Genomic DNA, 26,290 nt, shown 5'->3' with positions numbered 1-26,290 from the left:
TCTCTCTCTCTCTCTCTCTCTCTCTCTCTCTCTCTCTCTCTCTCTCTCTCTTTCTCTCTCTCTCTCTCTCTCTCTCTCTCCTTGGGCGGGACCGTTGCGCTGTGATATTATTTTCTAAAACTATAAATTTCTATGGCCAGTTGCAATTACCATCGGAGCGGGGAAAACAGCAGTGGTGAAACTCTGTCTAGCACCCTTTCCTTGGGGCTAATTTTGTATTACTATATCTAATGCATGACTATAAATCTACGAACAAGTTATACAGTGCCAGGTTTGTAATCGATCTTCAGAAAGAAACATGACCAGCCAATGGGAAGAATAGCCTGTAACTGTAACAAAAATAACAAAGAACTATTCGTATTAACTTCAGGCTAGCAACTACCTAACTAGATCTAGGCGTACAATTCGTAGGCTAGGATACTAGGATTATGAACAAGCTCTATAAATGTTTTTAAAATAACCGTCGAGGAAATCAAAAACAGTGTAGAAGTGTTACATCAACAAGTTGTTGTTGTTTTCAAATCCCTTTAGCTGCGAGCATTTCGCTCTTGGTAGCGCAATGCCTCCCTTAAGTAATCGCATGTCCTTGTCATCTGGTCAACGCCAGAGTACAGCATGCTTTGTAAGTCTATAGGTGAGTGTAGGAGCCTATGTCGAAGAACTGCCAGGTTAGGACAGTGAAGGAGAAGATGTTCAACGGTCTCCATTTGGTAGTCACAGTGTCAATCAACAAGTAAAACCACAGAGGAACAAGCTTCCAAGAGACGCAGAAATCACAGTACCAACGAAATTTCTGCAAAGGAGGCGTGAGGTATAACAGTAAATCAAATATTTGACCGTTTCTTGGAGCAAAATAAAATCAACACATCATCAATCGTCGACCCCTCCAAATTCCAGGACCATCAAAAGTCGTTTCCTACATTTCTTTTGGATTGCATAGCAGAAACTTACTCTGTTTTGCATAAAATCAAGTTACAAACAGAATTAGAATATTATATTGCAATTAAACAGTGTAGAAGTGTTACATCTCAGTGTCTGCTCAGTGTCGTACAATCAAGGACCTTTGTTCAACTCTGAAGGACTACAAACTCGACGCAACATATTATTATTTAAAGAAGTATGAAAAATCCTAGAAATAGCACTGACGTTTATATCGATCCACAAGGACATTATTGAGAGCAACCCGAACTTCGTCAACAGAATGATGGACACCTTTGCTGCAGCAAAAGAACGAAGAGTGGACTTCTTCTTCTTTAATGGATTTTCGTAAAACAGTTAGGATGAAGAATGCATCTCTTTTATCATGCCCTTGACTATCTTCAACCTGCCTTAAGTCAATGGTGCACGCCCACTTTCTAGACCCACGAGTCGCCTCTGAATATAGTCTATACACGTATATCCCATGGCGGAATGGTGCAAAGATTAGAGCCGATGGAACTATTGTGTGGTAAAAAAAATCGTTGCATAACCTATTGATTCTCCAACGTTTGCACTATGACTTATATCAATTTGTCTTAACTGATGAATATTTTTTCAAACACCTGTAGAATGTGTTCTAGAACATTCTTTAATAAACTAATTTTAAAAATCCAAGTCTATCGTTTCTACAGCTTTTTGTTTGTTTTAGTAGAGGTTTTACGGCGCTCGCAACTGCATAGGTCATATGAGCGCCAAGGGGTGGATGTCAACAGAGAAGTCCTTACATGGAATCAGACTTACTCTGCTCACTCACCTCTCTAGCACAAAGTCTGCTTTGACTATCAAGGCACCCCGGAACTAGCGGGTCACCAAAAAAAAAAAGTGTGACAAACATACAAAATAAGTAGAGGGAAAATGACGATACCAAGGATTAGAAAAAGCAGCAGTTCCCTGTTGCAGTTCAGGCACAGTTATGAGCATGACATTGACGAATCAGCCCATTTACAAAACAACTCTGTGTATAAGAACATGGTTACTGCCCCCCCCCCCCCCCCTTTTTCTTTGGGAATGGCCTAAAGACACTACAGGCAGTAGCACCGCCCCGGGTGGTTTCTGCAGCTTAATTTTTTTTCGAGCAATATCGCCTTTTATTGTTTTTTTTTAAATCGCGACTTAATGCTTATTGAGCGTATGTTATGAGAACCTTTACTGCATAAAATATGTTCACCGTAAAATAAATTGCTTGTAACAAGTTTTGCTGCGAGACTGTCATTGGTGAGCTGTGACGTAGTCCATATTATGCGTATACAAAATGTGTGCAAGAAGCGGGAAGTGCTGTAAATAATACCATTTTCCGCGTGGCGGAGATTTGTAGCATTTCATATATAAATTAATGCAGAAACGTTTTCTTTTAAAAATTTAGCCTCGTGTTGTGGAAAAAAATAAGATTAAGTTGAGACAAATTGACACAAAATGCTGTGTAAGGTATGAGTGACGAAGATATTGAGGATAAGTTGCACCACGAATTTTTGACCGCACTATAAACTTCATAGTTTTGTTTTAAATCAAGGCTCAGTGGGTAATTTAGTGCATTCAAACAAATATTTATTGTGTCATGTTTTGGTTCTGTTTTGACACAGGTGATTTTTTGAAAATTAGATAGCCAAAAGAACAAACTGACAGATCATGAACGTTAATATTCACGCAGACATGGAGCAGGTCAATACGCATTACGCACTAGGCTACTCATTATGTACACATGTAATGGGAACGTGGCTTTAGTAGGCAGGTAAAAACCCAGCGATAGGGAAGGAAGTGAAATTGTCTTTCCGTTTCTGCGTCAGACAGATCTGCCGCTATGACAGGTTTTCATCCTTCACAGTTCGACTAAAATATATAACATTAGGCCTACATGTTATGTGCGTGTGTATGTGTGTGTGTGTGCGTGTGTGTGCGTGTGTGTGTGTGTGCGTGTGTGTGTGTGTTTGTGTGAGTGAGTTTAACTAGATAATTCAAACTTTAGAGACGAATGATTGATTGTGAACACGCTTAGAACGGGACACCGACTATTGTCCCCTTTCACAATTGTGTCGCACACACAGAATTATGTGATCGCACACATAATAATGGAGTGGGGAGGGTGGTGCAGAAGAAAAATCCGGTTGTTGGTTGGGATTTCCACATTAGGCCTAGGCTAATTGGGTGCTCAGTGCTCAAACCGGATGTCTCGGCGAGTGGCGGCGAGGCATTGCCTTGCCTAGGCTAGGCTAGGCCAAGTCCTCTTTGCCCGCCCCTGCGATTCGCGAGTCGGAAATCGGAAATGACATGACAGGGTCGTGTGCATGTATAATGAGTATACTTTTTCAAATTTTATTAAATCCTAATAGATTGGTCTAGAAATTGCTTTCAATATAGCTTTATATTTTGAAATTATAATGTAATACTTCATAAACAACAAAGTCTCATAATAATATGCAAAGATAGTCTTAAAAAATAAAGTCTCGCATCCTCTCACGTCAACTGTTTGCATAATTTGCCTCGTTCTGAGTTACTACGGCCTCTTTGCTCGTCGACTCCCGAGGTGGAAGCACGCCGTTTTAACTTCTTCCTTGACTAATCAAAGATGCCGGTAAGTATTTTGAGCATAAATCTTTCTAATCATGGTTATTATTTATATTATAAGCAAAGGTTGTTATTACAACAATGTTGGGGTTGAATCAAAGCTCATTTAGCAATATTTTTGCGAAAAATGTTAAGCTGCTGTGCAGCCGGCGTCGCGCCGGCGTCTTTGTTCTTTGTCTGCCTCAAAATTGTGGTCAGCTCGGTCGTCTCGCAACTTATTTTTGGTCACTGAGCTGTTTCGAGCAAACCACTACTGTCTGTTTTTTAGTCCCCAGATGGGCTTCCATTGTTGGCTTACCCCATTGTTAAATAGTTTTATTTATCTATTAGATCTGTAAGCGGTAGCCTTCACGGCTGTCAAAACCAGATTCTACCGATTTTCCGGTAGGCCTAGCCTTCCGATTTTAGGCCTGTTATGATACCGCCATACCGTGATCTTATACTTGAGGCCCCGCGTCCACTGCGCTTTTTCGTCACTTGCAGGCCAAGCTCACATGCAAATAAGCTTGTTTTTGTCAGTCACTGACTGCCTTTGCCTGACTATGCGATTTTCCTGCATGCACGCCTTTTCGTCAGTCCTGTAGGGGACTAAGAAAGCCTCGATTTCACTCATTTTGGAAGGAAATTTGCATCTTTAAGTACATTTTTGCTTCTTCATTGTACTTTACATGATCAATAAAGTTGTATCTCATTATAATATATTGTACAATAGCAGATCTGTGCTGAAAAACAGCAAAAAAACCCCTTAAATTAAAGCACTTGACCTAGAGTCTAGATATCTAGAATCTAGATCTAGAAATCTAGATCTAGATCTAGATCATTATTTCGTTCTCGGGAGAGCTAAAAATAGGCCATGTTAGACCTAGCTAGGGACGTGTCTAGATCTAGATTATAGATCTAATTATGTTCTCTAATGTTTAGTGCTTCCAATTTTCCGCCAATTTTTAGTTTTCTCACATTATCTGCGGGTCCACTAACTAGATGTCTATATCTAGATTCTAGATCTGGGCCAAGATGCTAGATCTACATCTCGATATATTGTCGCTTTGCCTTTCCTGAAACAGTGCCGTATATGAAGCTTAATTTACCCTTCGCTGATGATAGTTTTGATGGCCGAGTGAAAAGCGTGTCCGCGTTTGGAAACAAGACATTATTTTTTTAGAGTGGGTTTGAATCCCAGTTCCAGCTTTTTTTTTCTTTTTCCTTCTCATCGTCCCAACTTACCGTTTCCCATAATTATAATTTGTTGTTTTTTATTTTTTTAAAGTGGTAAATAAATAAATCGCCTGTGCTGTCTGTTCTCGTAATCATAACGCACTGGGCTAAAAATAGGTTTCACTGTCTTATTCCTGATGGCGGTGGACGCAGATCTTTTTGAGTCGCTTCTACACCATGAAAAAAACCTCGTACATTAGCTTGGCCTGGAGGTGATCTTATTTTGGTGGACGCGTAGGCTAAGCCCTTTATCTGTCCATGACAAAATTACTGTAGTTTGCGCATTTTTAGGCCCAGTTCAAAGTATTGAAGGTCTGAGTCGGGGATTAGTGAACTTTGGGAATTAAATATGCTAAAAGAAATGTTCTGCAATGCCAAGCCCAAATGCTTCCAATCTTCTTTGTTTGGAGTTTGGTAAATTTTTACTCATCATATTCATGCACCCACACACAGATTCAGATGCATTGATTTCAGGGCTAAAGAGCCATAGATCAAGACCTAGATTCCTAGATATAAATCTAGATCTAGACTCTAGATCTATATCAATCCTAATTGCCAAACGGAGTGGTTATTCGTACCATATGCGAAAAACAGACTCTAGTTATCCGTACAATACTAAACTCCCACATTATAAAGTTGGTAATGCTGGATATTTTATCATAATGATAATTTGATGTTTTGCAGATACGTTTGATATCTCTCGCTCGCCGAGCATCAGATTCTAGCCTATAAATTATAGGGCCTAATAGATTTAGATCTAAATTTTTAGATCAAGGCTCAAATAAGCGGGGTGGGAACTGCCGAAAATGCGCCCAATCAGGAGATTCCCTGACAGATTTAGCCAAAATGGCCGCCCCTGAATCAGGACATCACAACTCGACTAGTGCCGGACGAAGTGCGGTTGGGAGAGGATATGCAGCCCACTGCATCGCGAGACGAGGACGCTTGTTCAGTCAAATCCAAGTCTCTTGGCAAGATCTGGACCCAAATTAGATTACATGTATTTAGCAGACGCGAGGCGGTGTATCATCTGGAGCTGGCCTGCTTTTTAGTACGCCTAGATCTAGAGGTTCAGAAAGAAGTTGCGGGGTGGAAGCTCAGTGTCGCGAGACGGGGAGGAGGCTAGCTAAGCCAAATCCAAGTCTCTCGGCAAGATCTGGACCCAACTTAGATTGTTTAGCTGACATGGACAGGGGTGAGGAGGTGTATACATAGGGCGAAAACATAGAGAACGCAGATTTCAGAGACTGATTCAGTAAGTGCCAATATGTATAAATATTCCCTTATAATGCCTATGATTTCCAACTTTCCCCACATAGAGCTGGTAGACTGCAGGCGGTCTTAAGCTCGGATCGGCGCTGTCGGCTTTTGGAATCCAAACTAGAATCTACATTCTTATTGTGCCGAAAAACTGGGAAGGGCGCCTCGCTGTCAAAACGCGATCTTGGTGCTTTGTCTTATTTCCATTGTTTAACAGTGAAAATATTACTTCTTCGTAGCTCACTCTTTTTTATGAACTGCTTTCACGGTTATTAAAAAGGAAGTGCCTATTTGCAACGCCGCATTGCGATTAGCGCTAGTGCTCATTTAAAACGCTGTTAGCCTAGGCTGTACGAAGCTTAATCTACCTTTCGTTTACGGAAGTTCTGATTGTCGAAGTGACAGCGCGTCTGCTTTTAAGGCTGGCGCTATTTCTCCAAACGTTCTGGAAAATAAAGCTGGGCACTATTTATTTCTTCGAACACTCTGAAATCGCATCCTTTCCCGCAAATTCCGGCTAATAAAAGTCAAATTTAAAAAAAGAAAAATAAGAGAAACCGAACCGCACCTCTTTACTTTTGAAAGTTCACTTAGCTTCACTTCGTCGCTTTCTCACTTGTTGTCACCACATTTTGTTGAATACGTTACGGTTACGATTTGCATTGCTCTACCTTTTTTTTTTTCCTCTTTGTGCTGTTTTATTCTGTTGGTGTGTATTTTTTTTCGAAGTGTATACAGACCCGGTAACCGGGAACAAAGTCACGAAGTATACAGACCCGGTAGGGGAACTCTTTTGTGATTTCGGAAAGTTTCAGCGCCCAGACCCGGTAGTGTGTGTGTGTGTGAGAGAGAGAGAGAGCAGGGGGAAGTGCTAGATCTAGCAAAATGTATATGACATGCCCGCCAGTTGGCAGGGGGGAACGAAAGACAGACAAACAAAGAAAAAAAGAATGCGAGCGATACAGAGGGGGGGGGGGGGGTGACTGCTCGATTGAAATTATGACATTGTTTTTTTCTTCAAATTGTGATTCCTCCAACTCCAAAACAGGGGAAAAACGATCGTTCATCGAAAAGACATCCGCAATCTTCATTTAGTTTTAGATCTAGATCTAGGCTAGCCTCGAAACTAGATCAATGATTTATATCTGTCTGTCTAGATCTAGACCTAGGCCATAGGTCTAGAAGAACCTAGTTCTACCCTGAGCCAAGAGGGTGCTGAAACTTTCCGAAATCACAAAAGAGTTCCCCTACCGGGTCTGTATACTTTGTGACTTTATTCCCGGTTACCGGGTCTGTATACACTCCCATTTTTTTTTCGTTATTATTCTGATGTGTTGTTTTTCTATTAATTTTTTTTGTTTGGGAAAAAGGGGTGGGGGGGTGTTGTATAGTTTAACGTAATTCAATTTGATGTTCCTACCTTCATTAGATTCTAAATATATATACATAAATATTATAGATTTAAATGTGTAATGTTAAAGCGTTCCACCAAAACCGATTACATGTACTGACACTGGCAGGCCCCTTGTGTGTGATTCCATAATTTACGTGTAATATCCTGCACATTCTGGTTTTGTCCCCAAGATTAGCTCTATACAAAATAGGCCTTAGTATAGCCTACTTTTCGTTTTACCAATTTAGGCCTGGTTAAAGTTCAATGTATAGTGGCTGTCCTTGGTCTGTGAGTCTTTATTTAAAAAAAATAAATTTAGGCTCATGAAAAAAAACCTTGATGCCACGCTTGGAAGCACTGAACATTAGACTTACAGAACGTAAACAACTTGTATACATTCTCTAGGCCTAACTTAAAGATAATATTTTTATGTTGATCTATTGCATGACGACACTGCGGACAGGAAATACTGCTTATACCGAGTTGCACCGTCTTATTGAACTTATTGTTATCAAAGTGTCTTTTTCAACTCGAATGATTTTGATGAACGAGAGATGAACAAGACTACGTCTAGATAGTCTACTTTTGTGCAATTAATGTCAGAAACAATTGTTAGATCTCATCTAGATTTAGATCCAATATTGATCGGAACAAGACGTCATAACAAGAGTAAAGTCCTAGGAGGTTTATCAAGAAACTGAGAAAGTAGAAACAATGACATCTAGATCTAGTACTGGCATTTCAAATAGCATGGGAGCTATTCAGAACGCGACGTTTCAAAAGCACAGGAGCGATTCAGAATGCAGCACTGCAAATAGCGCCTGCCAAAGAAAAAGAAAAAAGCGTCCTCTGAACATGGAAAATGCAGTTAGCCACATTTTATACTGCCATTTTGTGCATTTTTATTGGTGTAGTATGATGATTTTGAGGACAGTTTCCAGTGACCCTTTTTTTTTTCTTTTTTCAGTACCAAGGAGGTGGTGGTTATGGTGGAGGAGGCTATGGTGGTGGCGGAGGCCGCTTTGGAGGTGGTGGCGGAGGCTACGGGGGCCGTGGCAGAGGCGGCGGCGGTGGAGGTGGCGGTGCAAGGAGGAGCTATGGAAATGAAGACTTGGATCCTGAAAGTGAACAGTTCCGCAAGCTTTTTGTTGGTGGCTTGAGCTACGAAACTACAGAGGATGGTCTGAAAACACATTTTGAAAAGTGGGGTGAAATTCTTGATTGTGTAGTCATGCGCGATCCAATGTCAAAAAGGTAATTCCATTTTATATTCATCACAAATAAAATAATTTGAGTTGTTAAATATTTGGTCCAATTTTATTTCTGCATTTTGTTGCATGTTTTTAATAAGGTGTGGGATGGGTGCATTTGGTTGGGACTTTTTATTTTGTATTCTTGCAGTTTTAGTGTCTCTGAAAATCTGGCATGGAACTGGTAACTTCACCCAGTAGATGTAAGAATTGCTAAGAAACATAGGTTTGGTTTTGTCCTTTACACTATTATGGTTTGCTTTTTTTTCTTGGCAGATCAAGAGGCTTTGGTTTCATCACATACAAGGAAGTTGCCATGCTTGATGAAGCTCAGAGAAACAGACCCCACACCATCGATGGAAGAGATGTGGAAACAAAACGTGCAATGCCTAGAGATGTACGTTTCATCATTTCATATTTTTGTCAATGCCGCCTAGTTCATTTTCATCCTTTATTCTGACCTACTGCTCTCAAATTTTGTTCACCCAGTGAAAACTGATTAGATTTGAATGAAATCCTGTTCTGTCTTAGAATCAATTTCCATCAGTGTGCAATTTATGGTGACATAAAAGAATAGTTTATTTGAAATATATTTGTGCGACTTGAAAACTCTTGTCAACCAGAATTGATCTCATGTATTTTCCCATACAGCCAGGATTAAATCTGCTGTCATTGAGAATTCACTTAAGATTTGTATATCACGAACAATATCTCATTTGCCTTACCAAAAAAATTAACAGCCTGCTGCTAAATGAAGCATGAGAAGTGAGATTGAATGCAGAAAATGTAGGTGTATTGTAGAGGGATTTCAGTAACAGTTCTTAGTAGGGAAATGACTTGATCTTAAGTTGTTAATGTAACACGCTACCATTAGAAAAATAAGCAATTTCAATCAGGCTTTCCCGCGCGGTGAAAATTTGGTCCCCGTATGTGGACAGGGTCGTTGTGTGGGTGACTTTCTCTACCTCAGTCTGCTCTATTTCTTGACCAATGTGAATGAAACTCTGCAACCAATCAGAAAATAGGACTCGTCGCTATGCTGTCACTTGTTGAAAAAGAAAAGAAAATACAAGCGTCGTCCGATTTTTTAGATTGTCTGGCTCACCATCGTGACTGGTCACCAGACCTGCCACTCATCCCGATTTAATCGGGATATCCCGATTTTTTGCCCCAAATCTCAAACTTCCCGATTTCGGTATCCTGATTTTTTGTCGTTGCGTCCGATTCTTAGAAAAAAATATAAAAAGTTGTGCAATCTCTTTTGTTTGGAAACACCGATTGGACTTTTTATCTGCAAGAACTTGGAATGCCGAATCTAGATCTAGTAGTTGACTCACATACGTTATTTCAACTAAAATCGACATAGTTTCAAGCGCTCATTCGCATCACGTGACATGACCTCATACGTGTGAGTAGCGCGGGTGTCGGGGTCAACAAAGTTCATTCACGTTGGTCGAGGTGTTGAGACTTCAGTGTGGGATGACTGAGGGGAGTTGGGTGGGGGTTTTGTTTTGACACTTGGGTTTAAAGTGCATGCCGTGAATAAGGGGGGGGAAAAGAACAACCTTGGCGCGATCTTTTTTTCGATGTGATGGAAGTCAAACATTAAAACGCTTGCGTTTTGCGTAGATGATTAGAGTTACTTGTCAGCTATTTTCAAGACTACGAGTGTTTCAGCAACACTGCAACCTTCGCTCTATCCAACTTCGACTGAGTACTTATATGCTGTCTTTCAGTTTTCCCTCTCTTTAGAGGCTCAGGCGTGAACCTATTCCTGCAAAAGTTTTGTCTTGCATACTTGCCTCATGTTACGAATTTGTTTACTCCCTGCTGTCCTCTTTTTGTGCGCCGGCCCCCCCCCCCCCCCCCCCCCCCCCCCCCCACTAGTTGACTGGCTAACATTTGTGGAAATCATGTTGTGGGTGTAAAGGCATAGCACTTTTTCTTTCACAGTCCGCTGGACCTAGCAACCATCAGAGCATATCAAAAATGTTCATTGGTGGAATGAAGGATGACACTACAGAAGAGCAGATCAGAGAGGTGTTTTCCCAATTTGGAGACATTAAAGCTGTGGATATTGTGACTGACAAAAACACAGGAAAAGTGAGGGGCTTCTGCTTTGTGGAGTTCGATGATTATGACCCAGTGGATAAAGCTGTTTGTGAGTATTTTTACTCTTCCTCTGCACTATTATTGTGGCAATGTCAGTTGATTTTTTTTTCCTTCTTTTTTTAAACTCAAACTGAAAAATTGCTGCTCTTGCCCAGGTTTGTGACCTTGGCATACCCCTTTCTGCATGTTATGTCCTTCCTGTTTAAGGGTGTCACCTCGTTGATTTTTTTGTTAATAATTATTTCTCTGATTTTTAACATGAGTATGATTTTGTATAGTCCATTGCCACTTTATTTCCTTTTTATTTTTGTTGCATAATGCGCCTCCTTGTACTTCTTTGGCGGAGTGTTTTGGAATGGGAGCTAACAGTCATTCTTGAGTCTTGTCTTCCCTGTGTTCTCTCACTGTCGGCTTAAATGTGTTTTGTGGGTGGTTGGCGGGTGCTCTGGTGTGGTTTGCTCCTTCTTTCCTATAAAAAATCTATCGTCCCTATCTGCCCTCCTTCTTTTTAATGTTTGTTACTTTCTTGTAACACCTCTAATCTTCGGCATTTATAAGACCTTATTGTGTTGCAAGTGCCGTAAAACTCTTACAAGAAGTAAATGTGTTTTGATTCAATTTTAAGGAGACCAGTTTGGTTCATTGAGCTTTACTATGTTACTTAGGTCACTGTCTTGCAGTTAATCTCTTGATGCTCTTATTTTCATATTTTAATACTTTTTTCAGTGAAGAAAAGACATGATCTGAATGGAAAGAAAGTTGAGGTGAAAAAAGCTGTTTCCAAAGATCAAATGGACGGTGAGTTAGATTTCCCATTCACTTTGTATTGTGTATTATTTGTAATCTTAAACCTTTGAACCCCTGAAGTGGCGTATTAAACGCATGCCAAGCACTGCTGTGGCGTACATTTCTTAGGTCTAGGCAGATTTTCTGGTTATATGACTGAAAACGAAGCTGCAAAGTGGAAATAAAAGTCACTCTTTGTCTGAATGGGTGAAACTGACTTTGAAATAGTGTGTGCGCGAATTTAAAAGTAAATACGACGAAATGGAGGGTTCAATGAAGTTAGAAATTAGACAAATCTGCGGATGTTTTCTTGATGCACAAAAAGGCCTGTACCCACGACAGTTTGTTGTAGGATAGACCCGTCTGGAGTTTGAACTAAAGAGTAATGTACCGCACCGATCGGGACAGGATGTTTTTGTAGCACTGAATCCAGAGCAGTTGTGAATTGCAACCTCGGTGGAACAGGACTATCCAAGTCCCAGGGTAGTATCGTCTGTGTTTATAGAGAAATATAGCTGCCTAATGCACCAGAACAAAACTGTTACAGACTTGGTGGCGCCTGCTGTCAAGGTCGTGGCACTTGCACTGTTGTTGACCTAACTTGCCGTATCTTGATTTTCAACTTTGCAGTTGCCCGATTGTTTCTAAAGTACAGTCAATTGTTACAATTCCATAGCTGCCAAGTAGTATGTAAAAAACGTATTTAGTATGATTTTTAGGTTTGAGTACGGAAATCTGTTTTGGCATCGGAAAATACGTTTTCAACTTTTTCCCCTCTTAGTTTTAAATACAAACTGGCTTCAAGCAAGAAAAATTAGAAAATTTATGACCGGATAGAGGCGAAGTACGGGAGTCAACAAAACGACGAGAGTAGTGTCCCTGCAATTAAACTGAAAGTCGACCTCCTTCCGCGAGTTGTGCCCCTTCTGTATTTCTTTGTTATTAATGTTATTGAGCATGCGCTATTAAAGCGGGAAGTAACCTACGCAGACCTGCCACTCATCCCGATTTAATTTTTTTTGCCCCAAATCTCAAGCATCCCGATTTTCCCGATTTCGAACGTCAGTATCCTGATTTTTTTTTTGTCGTTGCGTCCGATTCTTAGAAAAAAAATATAAAAAGTTCTGCAAAGAGCTTGGAAGCACCGATTGGACTTAATCGGCTGGAACTTGGAACGCTATTTTCTAAAGCATCTATGCCGAATCTAGTAGTTGACTCACGCTCATATTTCAACTAGGTCTAAAGGGAAGATTGAAGTCGTACATTATTGCGCGAGAAAGTGGGGCGGGTGGTTGGAGTGGAGGAGGGGGGGTTAAGGGGGGTCTCCCCCCTGACAAAATTTTAATGAACAGATCTACCGGTCCGAGATTCTCCATTGAGAGATACTAAAAACGGGAAAATTATGAATTCCTAAGGTTGGGACATAGGCAAAGTCAGTCCGCTGGTCCGGTATTCTTCAATCTTACCCAACTAAAATCTACGTAGTATCAATTTTGAATTCCCACTTAAACTTAAATACGCTAAAGATCTACTTTCGCTGACCTCGTACGTGTGGTGAGTAGCGCGTGTGTCGGGGTCAATAAAGTTCATTCACACCGGTCGCAATGATTGAGGTGTTTTCCGGGACTTAACCAGTGTGGACGACCGGGGTGGGGGGGGGTTTTTTGACACTTGGGCTTAAGTGCGTGCCGTGATACAGACTAATTGAGGGGAAAGGAATAAAAATAAAAATAAATGAACAACCGTGGCGCGATCTTTTGAGTGCATATGCGATGGAAGTCAAACGTTGTTACTGTATGAAAACGCAGACTTTTTTCCTGGATGATTGAAGTTATATGTCAGCTATTTTCAAGACTACGAGAGTTTCAGCTTTAGTGCTACCTGCGCTCCCCCAGTCTATCCAACTCCGTTTCGAGTACATATAATAATGCTGTCTTTCAGTTTTCAAAAAGCTTTGTCTTGCATACTCGCCTCATAAAGAACCGGGACCACCCCCACCCCCTTTTCCCCAGTGCCCCTTATGACTTATTTGCCGTTGATTCCGATTTTTTTCACCAGATCTGGACTCTAGATCCTGATTTTTTAAACTTTAAAATCCTGATTTTTAGATTTCATAGAGTGGCAGGTCTGCCTACGGGCCTTCTTTGTTTCTCATTCATTAACCACGGGTCACTGGTCATCGTGTGTGTGTTGCGGGCAGCCTTTGTGATGATTGCACGCAGGAGCTAAAACTATTTCTTTGATCACGGACGCGCGTTGTGCTTTCAAGTGATGGATGCGTTTTTAAAACCAACCAGTTCTAAGGCAAAACCTTGCGAACACACCGTCTGTGCCAAGTATTCAGAGGAATTCAACTTCATCACTGCTTTGAAATTGCCAAACAAACATGCTTTCTACAAACAAGGTGTGCCGACGTCCTCAATGACAATGGTCCGTCAAGTGGTGTTAACATAGGAGAATTTGTATTGACAGAATTAGAAACCTTAGGTGTTCCCTTTATGCACTGCATCTCTTTGAGTTCAGACAATGCTTCAGTGATGATAGGACAAAACAATGGAGTTATAACAACGCTTAGGGAATCCCAGCCAGACATCTTTGCCGTTGGATGCCCCTGCCATCTTATCAGTCTGGCTGCACAGCATGCTTGTATCTGTGGTGTGCTTATCATTTGAGTACAAGTTGTCTTTTGGTATCTTTTTGAAGTAAGAACTGGTCTCTTTCGCCGACTGCGCGATGAAAATCTGTTTTTTAATTTTGAAAACTTGGCAGCTATGCAATTCTCATCAAAATGGATGTTTATCCAAATGGGATAGAAAACTTCCATTTGTGCCGTGGAAAGTAAACCGTGTTTGTACAAGGCTGATCTTGGAATAGGTGGGCAACGAAGGAAGATTCTGTGACAATAAATCAATGATCTGCTCATATTACACTGCAATAAAAACTTGCTTGTTGGAAGTAGTTTTCTTTTCCTAGCATACTTGCATTTCTCCCTTGTTCTGGGAACTGTGCGTGTATCTGGACAGCTCACTAGGTTGTAAATGCTTAGCTCATTACACAGGCCGGTCATGGATAGCTTCAGATATATACTGTAAATGCACAAATTTTAATTCAAAGGACTGGTTGAGCTATGTTTTAGAAGATAGTTAAATGATTTTGTTCTAGAGACTTAAACAAGAGGATTTCAGTCGACTGCATCATTTTGCAAAATGAAAAACCCCTCTGTTATTTAATCCTATCCCTACGTCGTGTTTTACTATCGTATCCGTAGGACGTGGGCAACTCTGTGCCACCACTTTCCAAAGAGGAAATTTACCCGTTAACCCGATCCTTACGCTTTGCATAGCGGTCTGTCAAAATGATTTGTCACGGCGCTGTGGAATCGGGAGCTCGTCAATTTTTGGGCATGCAGAGTTATTGGTATTATCTTAAAGATTGTTCAGTTGTCTTGCTATCTGTGAAAAAATTACCCATCTTTATTGAACAGAAGTCAAGATATTTGAGATTGAAGAAGATGGGGTCACCTGGTTTCAAAGGTAGAATTAGCGAGAAAATGGCTGCCAAAGTTTGGTTATTTTACATTTTTTGTGCCTTTTCTCAGTATAATCCACCCAGAATTAGTGTTTTTAATTAGACAATTGTTTTTAAGGGGAAAAAATGTATATTAAAATGGCCACAAGTGCCAGTTCTTCAATTTCATTATTTTGATGAGCGCCTGATTTCACCACACTTGCTTTGCATTTTTTAAAGAAATACTGAAAGTTTCAAAGAGATATTCGCACTACAAATATTGTAAATTGTGAAGAATACAACCCTGGGGGTACAAAATGACCCAAGGGCGTATGGATAGGGTTAATGTTTGTAAAGCAAGTGATTGGTCTATTAGACAAGAAAAATAACTCTCCAGACAATAATTTAAAACGAAATTGCATTTAAAAGTCAGTTCAATGACCGAATGGTCAAAAGGACATAAATTTAAGAAAAGGTACTTTTGTTTCTCAAGTCAATAGCCATGTGGACCATACAGATCAAAGAAATTCTGACGCTGTTTGACAAGTGTGCTGTGAGTTAGTCTACACCGCATCGAACTAATTTCAGTTGAGCAAACTTAGATGTATATCTACGAAGAGAAAGGTGCTCTTTGATATGAGACTTGTCTTGTTAAGGAAGTTGGTCATGTTCTTAGATTTATTTAGGTTGTCTTGATTGATTTGATATATTTTGCCAATGTTTCATCCATACATAGGTGGCGGTGGACGAGGCGGTATGTCTGGACGGGGTAGAGGACGTGGTGACGGCTACGGAGGAGGATCCTACGGGGCAAATGGTGGGGCTTTTGGTTGGAATCTTTGTTTTGAATGGTGCAGGTTTGCCAACTGTAATGAATTTCAGTAGATTGTCCTAGACTTGTCACCTGGATTATGAAAGGACATTTATTTCTTCACTAGTCTTACGTGATGTCATTTTGATCATTAAGTAATCTGTCATAAATTTGGGTATCTCTGGTTGGGTTTTGTAAGTTGGCAAGCCTAATGATGCTTTTGAGATGTTCAAAAACATTTACTGCTTGATGTAAGACTGGGCTATGTCATTTGGAAGAGTGATTTATGACTTTTTTTTTAACAACGCTCCCAACTGCCACAGGGTGCGTAAGTTGCTTTCTCAGTGAATTTTGCAAGAAGTGGAGATAACAGCAGATGAGAGAATGGGGTTTAGAGAGTTGCTGTTGTTTCAAACGTGGGACCTACTGAATGAGAGGTGAATACCATACTTCTAGACCAGGAGATGAGAGCCCACTGACGGTGTCTTACATTGAGCAGTTGATATGCAGTCATAGTGATCTTGGAGCTAATTTTCAATTTTATGGTGTTTGAAGAAAGTGAAGCAGGATGATTTAGGTAATTGATTCAGACATTTCTGGCCCTTTTTTTTCTGGGGAATGTCCACTTAAGCATATTATGATGGAATTGTTTTCTTTTGTCCCTTCCCTCAGGAGGCTATGGAGGGGGTGGCGGCTATGGTGGAGGTTATGGCGGAGGCTATGGTGGCCAGGGATGGGGTGGATCTGGAGGCGGCTATGGTGATTACAGTAAGTACCACTGTTCAGCTGTAGTTCAGGAGGAGTCTCAATGTGTATTAGTGAATTTTTTTTTGTTCTTTTGTCCCATGAGCTTTACAATCATATATATTAGATCTTTGAATGCTTGTTAAGTTTAACTTTTATTTGTTTTAGAATTCTGTACCTTTTGGACTTAACAAATCAACTACTGTGGTTCTGACAAAATACATCTTGTCAAATTTGGACCCCCCCAATCAAAAGTAGGGGGTGGGGGGGTTGCAGTTGAATTTTGCTAGTTTGAAAGAAATCTTTAACAAAGGATAGTCTGCTCTGCTTCTTGGGGTGAAGATGAAGCTACATTTGGGAGAACAGGGAGAGAAGTTGGACCAGGTCTACCATTGTTTCATCTCCGAAGTAAGGCTGTTCAGGACCACTATAATTTAAAAAGAAAACACAGGAATATGGTGAGAGTGGAACTAGTTCAGAGTGATAGTTCTGATAGAAGGTGGTGCAGATGTTTTCCGAGGTACCGGTAGTGGATAGGATTCTCCATATCCTCCGGCAATGCAAAGCAATGTTAACACAGTGTTAATTTGACCCGGAAATAGTCATATTTACTGCCCTCTCAATTTTTAGGGCTTTATGTTTGATACCGGTATTGTCGGTATTGTCATTGTTTGTTTTTTTGTTGCTAGATGTCTATTTTCTCAGCAACAGGAGATCCTGATGTGGGAAGCGAATTATGTCACTGAACTGGATTGTTAATGGGAGGTGCTACAAAAATTGTCATTTTGCCATGTTTACATTTACTGTTATAACTGTCTTCAGTGTAATTTAGGGTACAGTGGAATCCACTTATGACGAGTCCTGAAACAACGAGGTCTGTTATAAAGACACTATTCTAAAACCCCGTTTTTCCCCTTCTTTATTTTTGTAAATAAAATACTGCTATAGCGCAGACACATACTAGTCGGTTATAGCGTAATCTAATATTGCTGTTGCTGTGTACAGCACATAGGCCATTTGTTCCTGCAAAACCTCGCTAGTTGTTGGTGATTTTGCGAAACAAATGGGAGAGCCCATGTGTACCAACAATGAAGGCGGAGCAGATGACTGTGGGGGGGGGGGGGGGGGGGGGTTGTGGTATGTACAGACAAGCAGAACGCATCATGTGATAGGCCAGCCTAGTCTACACAGACCTGCCACTCATCCCGATTTAATCGGGATATCCCGATTTTTTGCCCCAAATCTCAACCATCCCGATTTCGATCGCCAGTATCCTGATTCTTTGTGGTTGCGTCCGATTCTTAGAAAAAAATATATAAAGTTGTGCAATCTCTTTTGCTTGGAAACACCGATTGGTCTTTTTATCTGCCGGAACTTGGAACGCTATTTTCTAAAGCATCTATGTCGAATCTAGATCTAGTAGATGACTAACGCACGTTATTTAAACTAAAATCGGCCTAGTTTCAAACGCTCATTCGCATCACATGACATGACCTCGTACGTGTGGTGAGTAGCGTGTGTGTCGGGGTCAACAAAGTTCATTCACACCGGTTGCGTTGGTTGAGGTGTTTTTCGGGACTTGACCAGTGTGGATAGCCGGGGGGAGGGGGTGGGGGTATTGTTTTGACACTTGGGTTTAAAGTGCGTGCAGTGATACAGGTACTAATTAAGGGGAAAGGAATAAAAAAAAAAATGAACAACCTTGGCGCGATCTTTTTTTTCGATGTGATGGAAGTCAAATGTTGCGTGGATGATTAGAGTTAAGTGTCAGGTATTTTCAAGACGAGTGTTTCAGCATCACTGCGACCTTCGCTCCCCCGTCTATCAAACTTCGACTCGAGTACATATATGCTGTCTTTCAGTTTTCCCTCTATTTAGAGGCCCAAACGTGAACTTATTCCTGCTAAAGTTTTGCCTTGCATCTTAAAAGAGAACCGACACACACACACACACCCACCGCCGCCTTCCCCAGTGCCCTTTATGACTGATTTGCCGTTGATCCCGATTTTTTAAACCCAGAAATCCTGATTTTTAGATTTCATAGAGTGGCAGGTCTGTATACATTATCTAGGCCTACCACGCCTCTCACTTCTCCGATGCGAGGATTGAGAGGTCACAACGATGTGACTGATGGATGGGGCGAATGTGTGGCGTGTGTAAGCAGACAGAACGCACGGTGGGGTGGGGGACAACACATCAGACGAGATAGCCTAGAGAACTTTATTTCTGATCGCCGACACTGAGCCGTCAACATCGCTAGCGCTAGACAAAAAACCTTATTCAATTTTTGATCAAATAAGACCAAGAGATCATGTTGAACCAAATCATCATCAGGGGAGATTACAAAAAGAAACGAACAGACAACCAGACTTATAGATTCGGCCTACTGCAATTTTTCCCTTGAATTTATTTCTGGATCCTTTTTAACGAGAATCCTGCTATAACGGATGTTTCGCACCGGTCCCCTCCCTCTCGTTATAACAGGATTCCACTGTAATAGCTAGGGATTTGAATGGATAGAATCATCATTCCAGGGCAACTGAGAGGAATACTGTGTGAAGGTTGCTTCCCCCTCCCACTATTTTTACGGATCACACACTCTTATTGTGTAAGATTTTAGGACTAAAAGTACTAGAGCTTCTACATTAGTGACTAATAGGGTAAAAATTTCAGTTTTTTACAACTGTTTTGCAAGTTTGTCAACATCAGATAAACAATTTTTGGGGCAATTCTTTTTCTTTCCTATGAACATACTGAACACAGTGATAACACAAGACATTGTGTGTATGAAGAATCTAAAGAGATGGAAATTTTTATAGCACTTTCCCTTTAACAGCGGTTTTGACACTTGTATTTTCAGACAACAGCTGGGGAGGTGGTGGTGGCGGAGGGTTTGGCTCCAACTATGGTGGAGACTATGGTGGTGGTCCAGTGAAAGGTGGTGGCTATGCTGCTCGTGGTTCTGGCCCTTACGGAGGTGAGCAAGACTGGGGTAATGCATTTTTTTTCTCTATCTGTTGTAAAAATGTTTTCCTCCTTAAAAAAATGATGGTTGTTTAAAAAATTTTATGAAGTGATATTGTTAATAGGCAAAGCGATGATGTGAAATATATTTGCTATCTGATGTTCTGATGGAAAGCAATCTACCACCTAGATCTCTGAGCATTGCCTTTGCTAAAGCAGTTTTGTGTTGGGTTTTTGAATGGTGGGTATGATTTGTTTTCCTTCCATTTATGATCGCTGCCCGATGTTTCATCTAGATTGTAAGTTTGGTTGCAGAACTGCTTCGTTTTAGACATTTTTATTCTATTTTGCTGTTATTGCACTAAATGTCTATGACAAATAGTATCATTTTCAAATGACTTTTTAAAAAAAAAGAAAAACTGATCTCGCTGTAATAGGAGGGTTTTGTTACGTCTCAATTTGAAGGTCAAAGGCTCATTGTAACACATTATGCAGTTGTGAGCGCCATAACACTTACTGAAAAAAAATTCTAACATACCTGTGCTTTTTTCTTTCCATAAATCTTTCTATTTGTCGTATTCATTGAAACTTCAAATAATTATTACTGTTGTGTAATTATGTTGGTTTTTTTTCTTTTGCAATGTGTCATGTGACAGGCAGTGATGTGAGAAATATTTGCTATCTGATGTTTGTGATGGATAGCAATCTACCACCTAGATCTCTGAGCATTGTCAAATTTTTATGGATTATACTGAAATTTGTTTGTCATTTGATTTTTGCATGCTTTTTGAGGAACAAATCAGTGGGCAAAGCAATGTAGCCTTTTGCGATGATTTGGAAGTATTTATATTAAAGGTTAATGCATGGATCTCTCCTCAGACTTCTTTTTATGCTTGCCATTCAGGGTGATTTTAATTGGTCATGTATTCAATTTTACAGGTGGTTACGGCCCAAGTGGTGGCGGTGGATATGGTGGTGGCAGTGGTGGCGGCTACAGGCGGTGAAAGTTTCAAAAATCATTTAAAAGCAGGTGAGTCTCTTGCAAGTTGGGCTTTCATTTTAGCTCTGAGAAAGGGGATGGGTGATCAAAACATGAAACTCGAGACGGCCACCCATGGTACTGGGGAAAAATCGTTGTCTTAACCCTCATCCTGCGGGAGCCGGGTTTATGTCGTCCGATAAGCCTATTTCGGCACTTCGCCTCCGTTCTGGTCTGAATCAGTGTAGCCCCTGGCTCAGCGCACGCGCAGCGCGCATCCTCTTACGTGTCATTCGGGTCCCGAGTCGGATCCCCATTCACGCTGGTCAAAGTGTGTGTGCGTCAGTCTGCTTGAGTTTGTGGCCTTCTTCTAGAACTGCCTGCGTTGGTTCGTAATCGAGGCATGCGTCTCATTCAAAACGTGCCAAGTTGGTAGCTCTAGATATTTGTCCAATGAAATTATAGAAGAAATTGACCCACTGAGACATGAGGAGCTCGAAAGGATAGTCGGGAAACAGGACTTCCATTTTTCTAAACAAAATATTTCAAATGAGCTTGATTTTGTATGAAATGATACTACCTAATAAAAAATAAGCTTGTTTGATCGTTTTGAATACCATTGTGCAGATACAAAGAACAATTTGAGTGTAAAACATTCGGAAATTGACCTAAATTATCCCCTTTTGAACCTGTCCAGAAAGGTTATTCGAATGGGCATAGCTACTCGTAATGTCTTATCAGCTTGTGAGAGGGGGTTGTTCATGTGTTTGTAACACTTTATAAATAGAAAGCTATGAAAGATACAGCGTTATTTTCATCATGGGTTAACACTCCTACGGTATTCATGGCGTAAACACGGTTCCCGGCGCGCTGTACACCAACAGTACACACTGACTGACCCCGGCACGTCCAACGTAATCGGCTGCGGATAAGATACACATCTGGGCACAGACGCAGGATAAGAGTTAAGGTGCTTTCATTTTTATGTTAAACCCTTAAGGGGAGAAAGGGAAGTGGTCATTTATACAGGTAGCCGTTGGAGCAGGTAAGATTATTTCAGTTTCTCTTCCTTTTTGTGATATTAATTTTGTTTCGATGGAATAAATGAAAGCCTCACTTCAAGATGTTTTAAGTCAATTGTAGATGCTGTTTTTACAATGAAATTTTAAAAATAAAGAGAGTAAGATAACAAAAAATTCTTAAGATTTGTGGTTCCCGGTAGGAATGTAATTGTTATTAGGTAATATGTGCTGCAAATGTCTGGGCATCACGTCGTGGTGGATCTGAGAGGTGCACAGGAAAGAAACCTGCATTTCTCTCCAACCCATGAATTGCTGCCAAAGACAAGTGGTAATGTATTACATTTTATGCTTGGCTATATATAAATATTTCTCATTTCTCAGAATGTATTCCAGATAATCTTGTTTGAAAGATAATAACACTGCAATCCTTTGTTTCCTTTCCTCACTTCACTTATAGGCAGGCAGGTTGTAAGCAGAGTAAGAGAACTAGAAACAGTGGCCAATAAGCAGGCAGGCAGGCAGTTCAGACTTCAGGCAGGTTTTAGATAGGGTTGTACCACCTACATCCTAGTGAAGAAACATCCTATCTAAACCTCCCATCGCTCAGTCGCACAGCATTAGGTCAGATCTCTAGGAAGCAATACCTCGCCCAGCATACTGCAGTCAGGGTTTAGGAGCCCTATTCAGGTAGCAGCGTCGTTTTTATATATTTCAGTGTAGTGCTATGATTAAGTTTCATTGTGGACCTCAGTGTTGTTCTTCGTCTGTACTTTTCTCGTGTTAAAGAAATCTATGTGGTTAATTCATGATTATTCAAGGGAGACACAAGTGCACAAATTTAAAGGGGTAGGTTTTTTCTCATTTCCTTTCGGAAATATAAATGCTTCATGGGGAGGAGATGGATTTCAAACTGGTATGGGATATTTTTCTTAATAACAAATTTGGTCTAGTGGAACATTACTGTGCCTGCCTTGAGATAGTATAGCTTTATGATTTAGTTTACGTGTTATTGCCTGCATACCATCATCTTTTAGCAGAATACCAGCATCTCATTGTAAAACACCATTTTTCATCACCATTCATTGTTCATCGTCGTATCATCATCTGTAAACCCATTTTAGTCGTTTAACTGGACACTACTACCAATGTTTAAAAATCTCAATTTTACAGAGGTAATTTATTTTTTGAATTGGTAGGCTGGAAATGTATTAAAAATTTGTGTCACGTCGTGTTTGTTGTTGTCATGATTTTTTATTTCATTTTCCCCTCCCACATGAAGAGTATTCCTGGAATAAAGTTGTTTTTTAATGATCTATACTGCTTTATCGTTTTTTGTGAGCATGTTCTTGTGTGAAAATTTGTTGGCTTTTATGTTTTATTTTGACATATCATATTTGCCTTGTGGGTGGTTGTTCGGTGCTCTGGTGTGTGTGGTTTGCTCCTTCTTTCCTATCATCACACATCTATCGTCCTTATCTGTCTGCTTTTTTTTTTTTTTTTGTTACTCTCTTGTAACATCTATTCTTCGGCGTTTACACTGACCGTAGTGTCTTTAGGCCATTCCCAAAGGGGGGACATTTCTCGTTCAAGCACAGAATTGTAAACAGGCTGATTATTGTCACCTCATAACTGCCTGATCTACAACATGGATCTGCTGCTTTTTCTTTCTTAATCCATACTGTCATTTCCCTCTACTTCTTTTGTATGTTTGTCACTCTCTTGTGACCTATTTCTGGGGTGCCTTGATAGTCGAAGCAGACCTTGTGTTGTTAAAGCTAGGGAGGTGAGCAGAATGTCTGATTCCCTGTAAAGACTTCTCTGTTGACACCCACCCCTTGGCACTCATATGACATGCAGAGTTACGAGCGCCATAAAGCCTATTTTTAAAAAAAAAATCTTCTGCACTTATATTATGTATTGTGTTGCAGGTGCCGTAAAACTCTTCTTTCAAACATGATCTATTGTCCTTTTCTCCCCTCCTTTTTTGTTTGTTACTCTCTTGTAGCACCTCTTCTTGTGGCGCTTATCTGACCGTAAGCAGTTGCGAGCGCCATAAAACCAACACTAAAACTAAAACAAACTTACAAACTATTACTAAGACAAGTGTCCTTGTCAAAATAATTTTACAACCATCTTCATACCATGCATGTATGGCTATATAAAGATATATTGAACATTTTTGGGGGATTTTTATACAGCTGATCTCAGGTACTATATAGAATTTAGAATGGGGCTTTTTGAAGTTTTATCTTGATAAAAAAGGGGCTCCCTTGTCATTCTGAGCACTTGGTGACAAGAAGAGGATGGATGGAGAGTAAAGATCTGTGGTTTTTATGAATTGTATGGTCATTTGAGATCACCTTCCAAGCTGTAATACTGCAATGTTCATTTTAACTAATTGACTAGAACTAGAAGGATGAAACTGCTCCTTGCTTCTGAGGAAAGCATAGATCTATATAGATATGAGGGTGAGTCTCTCCTAGCTGGTTCATCATCTGGAGGTACAAGAATGCTAATTGTGTGTATAAATTGTAATGGTGTCCTGCCGCACCTAGATAGGGTAACATTTGGTGAACAGTAGAAAGATGTAAAAGCCAGTTGCTCGTTCTCTATCTGCTTTACTTTAAGAGATATCTTTAAGATGTCAACCATTGCCATACATTGAAGCCACACTTTGCTCGTTCTACTGATGAGAGTACTTGCGTGATCTTCGACTTTTTTCGCCAAACCAAGAAGTTCATTGCCCTTCAGATCATTGACAGACAACTTGTTTTCCAAAAGTTGTTTGTATAAAGTTAATAAAATCTGCAAGTCTTTATTCGATGCCAGTGAATCAGGTGTTGTGGCATCGATGTTTTGAAAAAATATCTGGTAGAGAGTAATTTTCATTTGAACCTTCACGGCTAGACTGAGTATCTTCGACTTCTAGTGAGATGCCCGATGCACGCGAGGAAGCTCATTTCCACATGAAGCGGTCCTAAACACAGCAAACTGGAGCGGAGTTCACTATTTTCAGGCTCGCCTTCAAGATTTTCAACACTTTCCACCACAAAGGCTGGTCAAATGTTATAATTGGTTTTTTGTTGTGTTATTTTGCATGGGGACCACAAGAACGTTCGTGCCGGTTAAAATGAAGACTATACAATGCGAGGAACAAAAGAACAACAAATTCATTATCTATTCCAGACTGTAGGCCTTTCTGAAATTACACACACACACACACACACACACACACACACACACACACACACACACACACACACACATACACAACACTCACACATACACACACACTAACGCAGGCACGCAGTCACATATAAATAATACAAACAATGCCGAAAACTAGTATGAATGAACGACTGAGATATCTAGATCTAGACTCAAGTCATTTCTACATGTACTTAAATTAGACAGAGATCTAGATCCAAACCCATGGACCTATTGATCTACTAAAATAAGTATTTCATAGAAACACTTTTGTTTTTTAACCAAAACGGGTTTCCATACTTAGCGCACACGTCTGTGTGTTAGCACAGGTGTTTGTTTGTTTTTGTTGATTTTAAAACCTACATGAAGGAACAAAGCAATTCTTTCGATATAGCTTATATTTCTATAACTCATATTAAAATTGCATATTACACAAAAAGGCACATCTGGCTTTAAACTTCTGCGAAAATGCGTCAATTATCTATTAGGGTTAAGTGTGTCACGGGAAGAAAGGTGTCAAGGTTTCCAGGAAAAGTTGATCACTTCCCGTGGAATGCCCGGATGTAAACCAGCAAAAACGTCTTTTTAGTTATAAAATGGAAACCCTCGAGGGTTAGAACAAATTGGTCAGTAGAAAATGACCAATATCTCAGAAAAGCCAGACCCTAAACAGGTATAATTTATGGTGGGTGTTCAGAACACCCTTTTCTACCACTTCGCGTCGGAATTATTTCTGTTGCAATTAGTGACGGGTTATTTCGTCTGGACAGTGGACTACGTCGCCAGAGATGGGACCAGCATGTGTGTTTACAAAAACAAGCGGCGCTAAACGGCTGCCAGACCAATCGTAGTCATTTTTGCACACGATTCCCTTGACATGTTCTACTTTTGAGTAGACCAGGGTTCTTTCTACCAATCATTGGTCAGACTTGGAGATTTCCATTCTAAAAATAGGTTCCAAAACTCCCGAATCTGGGTTAACAATTAACTTGAGCAACAAGCGCTTGGTACCGGGTGAAAGCTTATTCAAAGCTCGTTCTTGCACTTTTTGTTTCATGACGATAGCAGTTATAGGCGCGTAGCGCGAAGGCTTTTTATGAGGCACCCTAAATTTTTGTCGCCGCGGCCGGCATGAAAAATGACGCGAAAAAACGCATTCCCGTGCATTTCGGTGACCCTTTTAGATAGCTTACTATACAATATCTCGTTCCGTGCCGTCCTCAATAGTTTAATTTTGGCTAAAAACAATAGTTGAACTGACTTAGTTCGAAACGGGGTGAAGATTGGTGTCAAATTTGAAGAGTTATGGTTGATTAAAAATGACCAAATTTTGAGCTTCCTACACCCTTTCAACTGCGCAGAGGCGGGGGTTTGTGGTACCTACTATAACTTATAACGAAGACATTTGTCACCATAACCTTGAACAATTTCTTGAAACATTTGCTGAGGGGATTTTCCTTGAAGGTGTAACCATTTGACAGCTGAGGGATATTCAAAAGG

At 40.4% G+C, this 26,290-nt stretch overlaps 1 protein-coding gene and 1 non-coding gene across 5 annotated transcripts; both read left to right on the top strand.

Annotated features, from left to right (window-relative positions):
- Positions 1 to 3,439: 3,439 nt before the first annotated feature.
- LOC101854130 (heterogeneous nuclear ribonucleoprotein A1) lies at positions 3,440 to 22,896 on the top strand. 4 transcript variants are annotated; one of them, XM_005111676.3, is made up of 10 exons: positions 3,440 to 3,547; positions 8,376 to 8,662; positions 8,935 to 9,055; positions 10,612 to 10,819; positions 11,497 to 11,568; positions 15,800 to 15,880; positions 16,547 to 16,642; positions 19,479 to 19,595; positions 20,522 to 20,612; positions 22,041 to 22,896. In XM_005111676.3, exons 1-9 carry the CDS (start codon positions 3,542 to 3,544, stop codon positions 20,584 to 20,586), a joined length of 1,053 nt encoding a protein of 350 aa, XP_005111733.1. In that variant the 5' UTR covers positions 3,440 to 3,541; the 3' UTR covers positions 20,587 to 20,612; positions 22,041 to 22,896. The 4 variants fall into 4 exon arrangements, with proteins under 4 accessions (XP_005111733.1, XP_005111732.1, XP_035829176.1 ...); XM_005111675.3 differs by having other exon boundaries at positions 19,479 to 19,610; XM_035973283.1 differs by lacking the exon at positions 16,547 to 16,642.
- LOC118478884 lies at positions 20,237 to 20,311 on the top strand. Its single transcript, XR_004859333.1, has one exon. It is a non-coding gene; the product is annotated as a small nucleolar RNA SNORD24 (small nucleolar RNA).
- Positions 22,897 to 26,290: the final 3,394 nt, after the last annotated feature.

The sequence above is a fragment of the Aplysia californica genome, unplaced genomic scaffold (assembly GCF_000002075.1).
Source record: "Aplysia californica isolate F4 #8 unplaced genomic scaffold, AplCal3.0 scaffold01099, whole genome shotgun sequence".
NCBI lineage: Eukaryota > Metazoa > Mollusca > Gastropoda > Aplysiida > Aplysiidae > Aplysia > Aplysia californica.
The sequence above is the reverse complement of the archived record's forward strand: the minus strand, read 5'-3'. Positions and strand labels throughout refer to the sequence as shown.

Excerpts from the sequence above, each read along its gene's own strand:
- LOC101854130 (XM_005111675.3), top strand. Across the intron at positions 10,820-11,496 it reads CCCAGTGGATAAAGCTGTTT|TGAAGAAAAGACATGATCTG; the intron begins GTGAGTATTTTT and ends TACTTTTTTCAG. Across the intron at positions 11,569-15,799 it reads TTCCAAAGATCAAATGGACG|GTGGCGGTGGACGAGGCGGT; the intron begins GTGAGTTAGATT and ends ATCCATACATAG.